This window comes from Semicossyphus pulcher, unplaced genomic scaffold (assembly GCF_022749685.1).
Source record: "Semicossyphus pulcher isolate SPU_LCO1_2020_fin unplaced genomic scaffold, fSemPul1.0.p SCAF_1, whole genome shotgun sequence".
Taxonomy (NCBI): domain Eukaryota; kingdom Metazoa; phylum Chordata; class Actinopteri; order Labriformes; family Labridae; genus Semicossyphus; species Semicossyphus pulcher.
Genome location: NW_027211603.1, coordinates 3938982 through 3951844, shown reverse-complemented (window position 1 = coordinate 3951844; position 12863 = coordinate 3938982). Strand labels below are relative to the sequence as shown.

Here is a 12863-nt window from a genome sequence, read left to right as displayed (position 1 = left end):
TGCATGTAAGTTAAGCTAACAATCCGTTCTAGATCTTAAGTTAAACTTGAGATGAATTCTCTTGACGCTGTTTCACGAAAGCAGTTCAGATTTCCCGACTTCCTCGAATGCATCAGATCGATCCGACCTCCGTTCAACAAACGAGCATTTTAAATGTTTTCTTCTCCTCTTGAGGACAGACCTGACAAAGCTTGAATTTTTACTTCTTACATGTTGAAATTTCAGCGAAGGTAAGACAAGAAAACGGTTTCTCTTTCTGTAACAATGCAGCACGCGGAAAAGGACGTCTTGACGGGAAGTCGTTTATCGCTTACTGCCCGGCACGTTCACAGGTGTGCCCAGAGGCTATATCGTCTCAGACTGTAGCCGACGGGATCCGAGATTGACCTGTACACTCACTTGTTACCTGTCCATGCCTTGAAGAAGGTCTCTGAGCGAAAGCTTTCAAATTAAATACAATTTTTGCACAGATTTCAGTGTGCGGACGCTTTTTCATTAATTTACTACTTTTAGCTCTTGTAGCAACTCTTGTATCTAACTTGTAGCACAAAATGGATCGGAAGCGTTGCTCTGATTATTTAAATTTGGAAGTACAATATAACAAATGTGTCCCACAAATTATGATCACATTATCAAAATAATCATGATTTTCATTTTGGCCATAATTGTGCAGCCCTATTGTGTATCTTGCATTCAGATTCATAAAAGTCTGACAATTATTAAACAGAAAACAGAAAAGCATCACGTCCTCCTTGAAAAACACACGCATCCTTAGAGAAAGAAGCTATAAAATCCTCAGCTTGCGTGCAGGTTTTTGTGTAAAATGATGTAAAAATACTGGACAAACAAACCATCATATCCTTATGAAACACTCCAAAACAGTGTTTTTAAATCACGTCACAAAATAATCTAATCTGGTTTGAGGTCAATAGTGAGTGTTTAAATTTTCGAGGTTTCTAAATAAATGCATGAGAACGTCCATGAATGCAGCAGTGATCTCTTTTTCCTTTATGACGACATGTACTTTCTCTGAACAAACACTTCAACAACACCTGCCTCTGTTTGGTCGAGGAATGGTGTAAGCAGCAAGTATTCGGCAAACACACCTCCCTCCCTCCCTCCCTCCTTCTCTCCCTCTCTGCTTGCTTGCTTGCTTTCTTTCCACACCTGAGAGCCTATTGACAGAGTGTCCCGGTAACACGCGTATCACTTAACCCCGTGTCAAAACACCGGTGTAACGTAAGCCCGGGGAGCAGGTGAAGGTCTCGAGCTCATAAAGGAGCGTGCGAGCTGGGAATAGCACCCTGCATGTAGGAGAGGCCCCTCGGTGAGAGCGTACAGCACACAGAGTACAGAGTTGTTGCAGAGTGGGGAGCTGGAAAACTGCCAGACACTGACAGAGGGGAAGACACACCTTCGCCTCGGGGATCCACAACACAACCAGACAGAAATGTGACTCAGCGGTTATGAGAGAAAGTGAGAGGGGTAGTTTTGGATGGAGGATAAAAGAAAGAGAACAGTTTGTGCTCTTACCATGGCGCTCCGTATATCCGGAATCCCTTTATGGTGACGTCCGAGTCCTGCAGGTACACACAGTTTGTGAGCAGCGACTGGACATTGTCAAAGTCCTCTGGTTTGAGTTTGGACACTGAAGGGAATCGGTAGTAATCCTGCTTGACCAGCTCGGCCATAAAGTCCTTATCGAAGGTCAGCTCGTGGTTCCCGGCGATCACCACCTTAAACTCGTACGGGAGGCCACCTGGACGAGACAAGAGAAACACATGATAGGGGGGTGAGCCGAAGTCCAACATCCACACGTTTGGCTCTCGTCTGCAGCATTTCATTTCCTGACTTTGTTAGACAAAAGTTCCCCTCTGACGTTTCTGACCTGACCTTTTGTTTTGTTTTCTGGTGGTGCAGAGAAAGCACAACGTTAGGAGTGATTGCACGGACAGACTAACACACTGCATAAAACAGCACAATGCAAAAACCTAAAACAAACCATTTATGTACTTAATGACATTTTTGTGCACAAGCTGAAACGACACAGGCATCACAGGAACTGAGGATTTCATGGCCTGAGTCTGATTGACCAGGATGCGCTCAGTTTAACTTTCCCTTCCAAATTCAGTCTGTCAATCAATTGTTATTTTTATAGCCCAAAAAGTTATCATACAGATCATACAGGTCATACAGATCAAGTCTAGGCAGTTTGATAGTAGGGAACTGCAATGATCCAGCCTAGAAGTAACAAATGCATGGACTAGTTGTGAGAGTTGAAGAGCTTAGTGTGATCCAATAGAACTCCCAGAATCCTAAGGCATTCTTTGAGTAAAGTTAACTGAATGATTTAATTTGGCTTTATTGATAAGTATAGTTGGGTATCATCTGCATAACAATCAAAAATGTTGTGCTGCAGTTTAGCTCGCGCGTTCCATGGCTATTGCTCTGGATGTGGCGGCCCCAGGTTTGACTCCAGCGCTCGGCCCTTTGCCGTGTGTCATTCCCACTCTCTCTTCCCCTGTTTTTGACACTCTACTGTCCTCTCTCTCTTAAAAAAGGCACAAAAGGCCAAAACAAAAAAATTGATAAGAAAAAAAAAATTTATGGAGTATTTTACCTAGACTACAGAAAGCATATAAGGTGAAAAGAATCGGTCCAAGCATCGAACCTTGTGGAACTCCATGACGAACAATTTTTGATCAACATAATTATAAATATTGACAATTTCTCTACAAAACATTTGTTTTATAAGACTTTTCCAGCTGTGGAAACCATTCAGACATCATGAACTCAAAAGATCTTCTATTGAAGAAACATTTGAGGACTAACGTTGCTGCACAAACCTCTATAGGAGTCTGTTTTCCTGAAGATGCTTCTGCTTTATTTTGATTTAGATTAGATTAAACGTTTTCCAGTTATGTGTTGGATGCTTCTATTTGACCCTGTTTTGGCTAGGTCCCCCTTGTCAAAGAGGTTTAATCTTACTGTGACTTCCAAGCTGAATAAAGGTTATATACTGAAATAAAGTGTCTTCAGAGGTGGACGAAGCTAATGAGCCAATTAAATTTAAATAAGAGGCCAAAATTCAAGAGGTCAGTGTGAACGATAAAACTGGTTTATCCACCAGTTTTGCAGACTTTGTTTAGAGGCTGCAAATTGTTTGGAATGAATATGGCATTATAGTAAATCTTATCTAAATCTAAGCATCCAGTTCATTCATACTGAGAAAGTTTCAAACTGTTCTTATATCAAAACAAATTAAGTTTGAGGCCAACTCTTCACTGAAATAAAAAAGACACTTATACAAAGTTTCCCAGACTACAAAATGTTGCTTGATAGAAATATTTTAAATGTATAGACTTTAAAAGAAGCATACTGCACATTTTGTCTATATTGTGCAGCCAAACAGTATTTTATAAATTACAAAGGCCTTATGCTTTCTACCTGGTCGGTCTATTCGTTCAGAAACACCAGGTTGTTTGATATTTTGCACATGGATACTCTTTGTCGTCCGCTCTCTCTACACCTGAGCACAGATCAGGACTGAAAAGAAAAGACTCTGATAAGTGTGGAGAAAAAAAAATCCCTCAATTCAGACAGTCAGAGAGGTTACAACCACATCCGACAGCTCTGTTTGACCCCTGCAGACCACCGTCCGCCTCTGCAGACGCTGGGCCGCAGGGAGAAGCATGAACCTGAACTAAATAGAGAAGAACATCTATTACGATTCTCATCCCCTCATCTTTCAACTTCTGCTGTGCCCTTTTCGCTCTCCTCTGTCGGGGTGATTTGTCCCGGTCCCCTTCGCCATCAGGAAACTGACTTTTTACTTTATTCCAGCCGATTGAGCACTCAACCAACGGCTCTTCCCTTCATCACCCACTATTCTCCCTCCATGTCGCTTTTTTTAGGCTTCCTGTTGATTTGGTTCCAGTCTTCCTTCCTCTCGTTCTTTTTTTGGCCTGCCCTGTAGGTTCTCTATCGACTTATTTGCAGGATAATTTATGCGTGGAGTTAACTGGACCACAGCCACGGGAATAATGGATGCTCAAGAAGGCTGCAGCGGCCCTGTCCTTAGTTGCCACAATATAATTTATAATAGGATGAACTTAACAAGCTTTTAATCATTTGGTCTATAAAGTGTCAAGAAAACACGTCACAATTTCTCTTTTCATGATTAATGTATACAAATAAAACAAAATAAAACAGCTGCTAATCCACAAACGAGTTGGTATCTTGCCAGAATAGAAACTTAAATGATGAATCACTCGACATAGTTGTTGATTAATCATCTGTTGATTGAGATACAGCTCCGGAAAATATGAAGACAGCACTGCAAAAATGTGTTCTTCTCTGGTTCCACTATTTATAGGTTTGTGTTTGTGTATTAAACAACATTTCTCACTAATGCCAAATCAAATATTCTCACTGAGGTCTTTTATTTGCAGAAAATGATGACGGCTAAGAAAACAAAAGATGCAAAAAAGATGTTTTTCAGAGCTCAAATAATGAAAGAAAACAAGTTCATGTTGAAACAACAGAATGTTTCACCTCAGGAAGAGTTCACAGATCAGTGTTTGGTGGAACAACCTGGTTTTTAATCACAGCTCTCATGCATCTCAGCGTGCTCTCCTCCAGTCTGTCACAGTGCTGCTGGGTGACGTCAGGCCGCTCTTTTAGCAGCTCGGCTTTGTCCGATGGCTTGTGACCGTCCATCTTCCTCTCGATCACATTCAGGAGGTTTTAATGGGGTTCACATCTGGATTTACTTTAGTACTGAACTTATAGAAGCAGTGTTTATTGAGGTGATGCACTTTGCTTGTGTGTTTATCTTTACTTTTATTCCACTGAATTTAAAGAAAAATATAAAGTGATCAGCTCCACATTTAGATAATAATCCACTGATATTAAAGAGATTACTCTGAAACAGGCCGTCCTGCACAATGAGTCGGCTGCCTTAAGTTATGGTGCTGTAGGAATATTTTGATCCGAGTCTTTTAACTCTTGCTTAAGTTTTACGTAACGGAGTATTAATACACTTTGATATTACTCTTTTTCTTGAGTACTTATTTCAAACAAACCCCCTGGCGCCCGACCTCATTTATTTCAGTCACCAAAGTAGATTTTTACCCACATTTGGCGAGTGACGGGTGCTAATTTTGGACCCTGCTTAGACTACATGATTATTAAACCAGGATACCTACATCCAACTACAGCTTGGAGTTTGACTGACATGAAGGTATTCGGCTCAGTTGCTTCGGCCTGTTTGTGACTCTGCCACATATTGCTGTGGCCAGCAACAGCAGAGGGTTATGATACAAGCCAGGAGGGCAAATTGAATAAAACCTTGAATAAAGAGTCCAAAGAAACGTATTTGTTGGATAAAAATGCTTTCTGCTGGCGACAGAAGCGGAAGGAAGACGTGTAAGTGCTCTGCTCAATTCTGCTGTGGTCCACTTCACAATCGGGAATAAAACTAATAGAAACTGAAAAGAATATAAATTCAGTCAAGATGCGACGGCTCGATGCAGATAATAAAAAATCCCACTGCATCCGTGTAATGTGTGTGTGTGTGTGTGTGCGCGAAAGAGTGTGTGTTCTCTAACGCTGAAAATGAAAGAATCATGGTTCCCCCGGTCTACAGGTTTCATTCCCGCTCCTCTAAATTAGCTCTTGTCGCATCTCAGGATCATAAATTCCAGTCTAACCTTATATGAGAGCGCCGTCTCTCAGTCCCCTAGCACTCTAACTGGATCACACATCCATTTACACACACACACACACACACGCACACACACAACCCAAAGCGAATCATCCTCTCCGCCACCACACGGCAGGGAAAAGGTGGGGAAAACATAATTACCATCAAACAACTCCACCTCCATTACTCTGCGGGGAATTCCTTCTGCTTTTTATTGCCACCGTGATACATCTTACGGAGGGCTGCTGGAGTGATACACTGAGATTTATTTTCTATTCTTTGCCCACAAACCGGCGCTATGAAAGACCAAGCTCCATGAAGAACAAGAACTGTGCGAGCAGAGAAGTGTTTCGTCATTCCTCTAAAGAAGGCAGACTTACATTTACTGATGAAGACACAAAACATCTGCACAAGTGTTATATAAGTGTTAACACACTCTTTCCAACCAGGGCGAACGTATCCTACATGACCTGCTTTAAATTAAAGAGCTGAATATCTAAATAAATAAATAAATCCCCTCTTCCTCTCATCAGATGAATCCTTGAGGAAATATGATGGAAGCAAATCCACACGTCTTCCAATTAGTGGAGAAGCTGCACAGACGCACCAGTTCTGTGAAACAAGCCTCAACTTATCATTCAATATTCAGGAGTACGGGTGATGTTAAAAAAGAGGTAGAAATATGCACCTGAACTTTATGCTTAAACTTAAACTTTTAAAAGGTCAAAATAATTGACAAAAGTTAAAAAAGGTTTGAAGCCAAAGAACCAAAAGTATTCTCAAATGTTCAAATGTAAAGTCAACATCTATCACCAAATGAGCTATCACAACGCTGATTGAGACTATAGCCTACTAATTAAGCCCTAGTGTCAAGCAGAGTCATCTGCACAAAGTCACAAGTGGCGAACAACGTGCTTTCCATCCCAAAGCAGTGGATGATCCACGAGAGGGGGCAAGGAGAGCAACGTCAGCAACAAACAAACTGACAAACAACATCTGAAGCAAGTTCAGCTGACAATCTGCTCCAGATCAAAAATGTCAACCTGAGCGACAAATCCGAAAGCCGCTCAGCGTTTAGATTTCCCGGCTTCCTTGAATGCATCAGAAACGATCGCTCCGACCTCCGTAGTTTTCTTTTCCCTTTGAGGACAGACCTGACAAAGCTTCATGTTGTTCCTAATCTGCATCATGATTATTTCATCAAACTGAAGAGCTGTTAATTAAAGTCGATCACAAGAAAATCTGTTTCTGTTTGGGCTTCATCCCGCTGCAGTAAGCCAGAGTGCAGCCTCTGTGTGACTTACTGTTTACAGTGAAACTGAGACTCAGCACAGACAGATGAACGGGCGCTCCTCCGGGGGATTAATGAACCAAGAGATGACAGCGTTTATTTTGCAGACATATCTGGAGGGAGAATTTCACTTCACTTTGATCTGAACACACGGTCGCTTCTCAAGCTGCTAACTAGACTGTAAACAATGCAGCGCATGGAGAAGGAAGTCTTGGCTGGAAGTCTCTAAATGCTGGTTACACCAGAATGCCCGAAAAGTTCACCGTAACTCCCAGAGATCGTCTTCAGACGATGGCTGACGGCTCCAAGATTGGGTAAGGTCTAAAGACACAGCTAGAATTACCCCTCATCATCAAAGAGACCAAAAGGGGAACAAAACAGAGATCTGCAAGAATGCAACATTCAACAAACTGAAAATGAAAGCACCCCCCCTCGGTGATGTAAAACAGGAAGTGAACAAAACCTAAAAGGTTTAGTTCTCACTGTCTAACAATCACAATCAGCGCCTATATCCACACACATTACACATCAGCTATAGCAGCCTCTGGGAGCAGATTAAAGAGGCAGATCAGAGCTGGCGCTCTCCCATCACACAGGCTGGGTCAGGGAAACACGTTCCTCTGCATCGATCTCCAATGATCTCCATCAACAGGCCAAAACATCCGTCGATAGCCCCGACAAACTGCTGCCTCCTTGAAAGTCTGAGAGGAGCAGACGAAGGAGGCAGAGAGGGAGAGGAGCACAAAGTCAGCGCTGTAACTCTTAGTTTATATGTTTAGCTTTTTCTTCTTTTTTTTACCTTTAAATTGTTAATCTGTAACCGATAGCTGCCTGGGTTCACTTGATCGCATCAAAATGGTGTGAAAGCACGGCCTTTATTCCCATCAATTAGTGAGAAAGCCTGGCTTGTTTGCATAAAATGGTCATTTCTTATTAAATTCAGACTTTTGTGATGTGTCATACTGCAATAAGGATGAAATCGCAATTTACTGTGCAGCCCTAGTATCCGGTATGAGCAACAAAAGCCCGGTTATCGTATCAGGGCTGAAAAAGTACGATCGGTGCACCCAGCGTAAAAATGTACCTTACCATGAAAACCAATAAACCTTCATCAGGGGAAATAACGCCTTTTTTAAAGAGTATTTTAAGTTAAAACAAAAGCAACAAAATCCTATAAATGGAGCTTCAAAACATTTGAAATCAGTCAAAGCTACAGACGTGTAAATCCGTCACACCTGCTTCCCTCCACTTTACGCTTTGAGCTCGTCTGAAGAGTCCGTCTGTGCAAAAATATATCAAATTATTAAACTAATAGTCCTTCAAAATGCCATCTTACCTTGTGACTTTTATCTCTCGTCCTCCACTTTTGTCTGACTCAGTCGCTTCCTCGCTCAGACTTTCCCTGCCTTCGTCAACAAGGACAAAAAAAAACGGCCTTGCAGAGAATATCGTACCTTTTACGTGGCACAAGAGCCCTCGCTGTACGTGGAGCTCACATCAGCGCTGTAAAAGCCTCACGATAAAGAACATTTTCTCAGGCTGCAGACTGCTGAGAGCTGCCTGTACTCCAAACCACAGAGACAAAAGATTCAGTCTAAAACAACATTTTCTCACTTAATTGAAAGCTTCTTCTCCGACTGAGACAAACACTTTAGCAGAGCGAAGCATTAGAAACAACATATCTGACAGGGTTATACCAGATGGATATTTCAAGACAGGATAGGCCAGATATGGACGCTTATGATTTGTCATTTTTTATGATTTGTATGACTTCATATTAGGGCTGCACGATAATGGAAAAAATGGACATTGCAATAACTTTTGTTCTGCGATATTTTAAAAAATGTAGTGCGATTTTAAAAGAAACGCAGTGTTTTTATGTACATACAACTAATGGTCAATTAATGGTACGGAGCAGCAATATACGAGCAGCTTGACGTGTTTCTTTTAATTTGCTTCACTATTACACATACACACATTGCAATTGACCCTTCGCTAAGTCCCGCCCCCCTTGGTTCCTGTTGCTACGCCTGTCAAGCTTTCGCACCGGCATGTAAATATTATGGCGTTTCCAACTATGTCAGTGAGATGATGTTCCGAGGGAAATAAAAGCATATTTCTGGAAAAAACAGTTGCCACATATCAGAGAGAAGTCGACAGAAAGGACAACAACACGCGTTTGAAAGATACATCCAGAATATAATGTGTCAGCGGAGCGTTGAGGATGAAGAGGACGTGAAAATCGAGGCACAAGCTCATCGGTCCCAAGGAAAGGCAGCCCACGACAGTTCATGTTTAGGACGATCATACAGCAACAACAATGTTCATGCACAGCGGGATAAGTGTTTTATTTTAAGCTAATGTTTAGTTATGACTCCCTTTAACTTTCATTATCTAACATGTTTGAGCCCGCTGCTAGCAAAACTAAATTATCCCACTTTTTCATTTTGTTTTAAACGCGTCACGATATTGCTCGCATATCGCGGGCTTGATCCAAACACTAAATTTTGATAACAATTAATTAATTCAACCGTCTTTGTTTGCTAAGATGCTAACCTAGCCAACTTAGTTAGCGTCTTAACTTGGAGCATAAACAAAGGAGTTTTAGTTGATCTTTGATGGATTAAGCTGTCGTCCATGATTTATAATCCATGTCCGACAGCTCTCCTGTCCGACCCCCCCCTCTAAACTTTGATGAAATCTGCTGTCGGACTTGCAGATTCAATATGCACACCGTTACAGCATCCGAAAGCTTGACAGGCCTACCGTGCATAGTTACGGTTGCTAACGTAGGATTGGACAGCTATTACAACCTTTTGCTCCATATTATCCTTTTTCCTTGTGAAATCAAAGCCGTATTGTCATAATACCAGACTCTTCTAAAAAAATGTATCAACTTTCTTTAAATATTTTTGACCTTTTATATTTTCTACCCTCCCACTCTGAGAGTTTGATGAACAAGGTGTGCGGCTGCACGCTCACAAGCTTCAGCAGGACAGTGAACGCCATTTTCCACTTTGCTCTGCATCGATTCCCCATTATGGCCGATATTGCCGCTTTCACCCGGGCTCAACAGACACGCACAAAAGCACACGCACTTGACATGGCTGTCTGTGTTGATTGATGGAGGAGTTTGATAGAAAAGCTGACCGGTGCGTCCTCCTGGTGCTGCCAGGTGCTGCATTGGAGGTGACACAGCAGAAAAGAAAGGGGAAAGAAATTGGACTTGCCTGCATGTGTGTGTGTGTGTGTGTGTGTTCACCCTTTGTGAACAAGTGTGTGAGTGTGTTTCGGGGGAATTGAGGGCACGGCAGCTGGCAGCACTTTAAAGAGCCCGCCTGGCATAGTGGGTGCTCTACTGTTGCTTCCCAACAACAGATCATTTTCACAATCTATAAAACTCAAAGTTAGCGCGCCTGGAACAGGATGCAGTTTTTATTATGTGTTCAAGTCTTTCTCTTTCAAACCTTTGAGTCCATATTTTCTGCATTTCAAACCTTAGTTTAGTTTTTGTAGTCGTGTTATTAAACCCAGCATCCAATCCTCCACACTTTCCCCGTCATGCTTTTTTTTTGGATCAAATTTTAATCGTCGTTTTTGGTGTTCCTCATTTTGGTAAATCACGCAACAATTTTGCAGAAGGGAAGAGGAAGGAGAAAGAAAACATACTTTGGTTAGAGCCTTGGTTGTCATATGAGTGTCTGTTTTAAAGCATTGGAGTGAGCCACCCAGTTAAGATGTGACGCAGCAGGAAGTTGCACCTTTAAATGCGGTTTGAACGTCGGACAGTCAAAGAGGTTTGTGATGTTTCTACGAACGTCTGGAGATTTTTTTTCGTTGCTGTGAAAACTGGGTCAACGTTTGAATTCACTGTAACTGCTGTGAATTCAGACCGACTGCAGCAGCCGTCACCTTTTAACTCTACAGGGGGCGAGCGTTTGATACTTAAAACATAGATAGATTTTTAGAGAAGTGTCGCTACCGACTAAAGTGGAGAAGAAGATCATGAGCTGGTACCTGAACCTGGATCTTGGAGGTAAACATCAAAGCCAATCTCAGATCTTTTTTTCTATGTTTGTTCAACATTAAACCACTTCCTGTTTCCTGTGGAATCTTCCTCTCTTATGGGATCCTCCAGCTCTTAAACCTAAAGAATATTCAGAGGGATAAGTTAGCTAAAGTTAAGCTAAAACAACTAACTCTGTGAACTACTGTTTAAACCTTCTGCTGGTATGAAACACACGTTTTTGTTTCTTTTTTTTAAGTTGTCTATTGTGTGTGATATTAGCTGTGTCCCAATCCAGGGGCTGCGGCCTTTGGAGGCCGTATTTGAAGGCTGATTGCGTCACCGAAGTGCGTTAAAGGTTGTCCCAATCCGAAGGCTCCTTCCGATGCGGCAAATGCGTCCTCCATGTTCCCGGCCGCGAATGATCCATCGGGTGCATCCTTCGCGGCCCACTCTATCCCAAGATGCATTGCGTGCCAATTCAAATGAAATGGCAGACTTTTAAACGGCCGAGGAATACACTTAAAAATGGCTTCAACTCAATTGGATAGCTAGTGTTACACGTTTAAGAAAACGAAAAGGCCCTTGAAATAAAATAAATAAAATAACAGGTTAACTTACACGACATAAGTTATGCTAGCTAGCCCGCTAGCTACCTGTTGCTAGGTGACAGGAGCTGCATGTGGTGACGCAAGGGTAGACCAGACCGTCTCATTTCAGTTCAGCTTTAACGTCCACGCAGGCTATGAATCGAGCGTGCTCCGTGGACCGCCTCCTTCGAAGGCTGCAGCCTGTATGGACCGCAGGAACAACAGCTGTTAATGTGAAAATAACTAATGGGGCTCCTGTATAAATAACTGTTAATTTCAGCAGCTATTTTTGATTAATCTTCAGACAAAAATGCTTTTTAGTTTTAGTCCTTTAGAGTTTTACTCAAAACGTTTCTCTCTTCAGAGCATATGACCCCCCTCCAGTCTCCCTCTTCTTGTTTTTACCTGTTTGTTTCAGGTAAAATTAACACTTTCAATTTCAGCAGATCATCCAGACAGTAAAAGAACGATGAGGACACAGCATCTGAAGATTACTTTTCATCATTGCTTCTAATCTAAACAGTCTGACTGAAGCAGACAGACGATGATTGCTCCTTTTTGTCGTCACATGAGGGGTTAAACGGCCCTTTTACTGTGAGCCTGAAGCAGAAAGTTAACACAGGAAGTTCACAACCACCTTTGTGATGCCCGCTATCTCTAACCGGGTTACCCAGTTACAGGAAGGCATCGCTTGTATTTTGAGAGACAGATTAGACGCACAGTGGGGGAAAATTTTGAATGTACGCCGGCAACCACTTTTAGGCTCGTCTCATCTCGTTAACAAAAACAAAAAATAGTTTTTATTATCAAAGATCTATTTTCAGCTCGTCAACGTCTCGTCTTCGTCATGAAAAAAACATAGTTGATGAAGATTTTACGTCATTATTTTCTTTAACGAAATTAACAGTGCTATAAATACACCTCCTCCTGCAGTTAAAGAGCTTGAGCAGGGGTAACAGACGCACCAAATGCTGATGCCTTGTCCCCATGGTTACTAAAAACTACAAGACAAGTTTTCAATGAAAATGATTCATTATGAATTTTCTTTTCAGAAGTGTCCAACGTAAGAACGGTTGTCTTAAGTTGTGTGTAAGTGTCTTTACTTTGTCCACCATATTTAGAGGCTTGTTGTCATACGGGGCCAGTGCTTCAAATTAGCGTCCATCAATGTCATCAATAAAACCTTGGTTGTAATTAGCATTGTGCACTTTCAATTTTAACAACCTGCATCTTTAGATTTAACATTTACGCACTTGGTTCAGTCTTTTGGAA

The 12863-nt window shown here is 41.8% G+C and overlaps 1 protein-coding gene across 2 annotated transcripts in view; it reads right to left on the bottom strand.

Moving 5' to 3' along the window:
* Positions 1-12863, bottom strand: part of mpped2a (metallophosphoesterase domain containing 2a) — an 83291-nt gene that overhangs the window by 40305 nt on the left and 30123 nt on the right. For both annotated transcript variants that reach the window (XM_069659351.1, XM_069659352.1), the window contains exon 4: positions 1534-1759. In XM_069659351.1, the coding sequence (XP_069515452.1) occupies positions 1534-1759 (226 nt within the window). The remainder of the gene's footprint in view (positions 1-1533; positions 1760-12863) is intronic.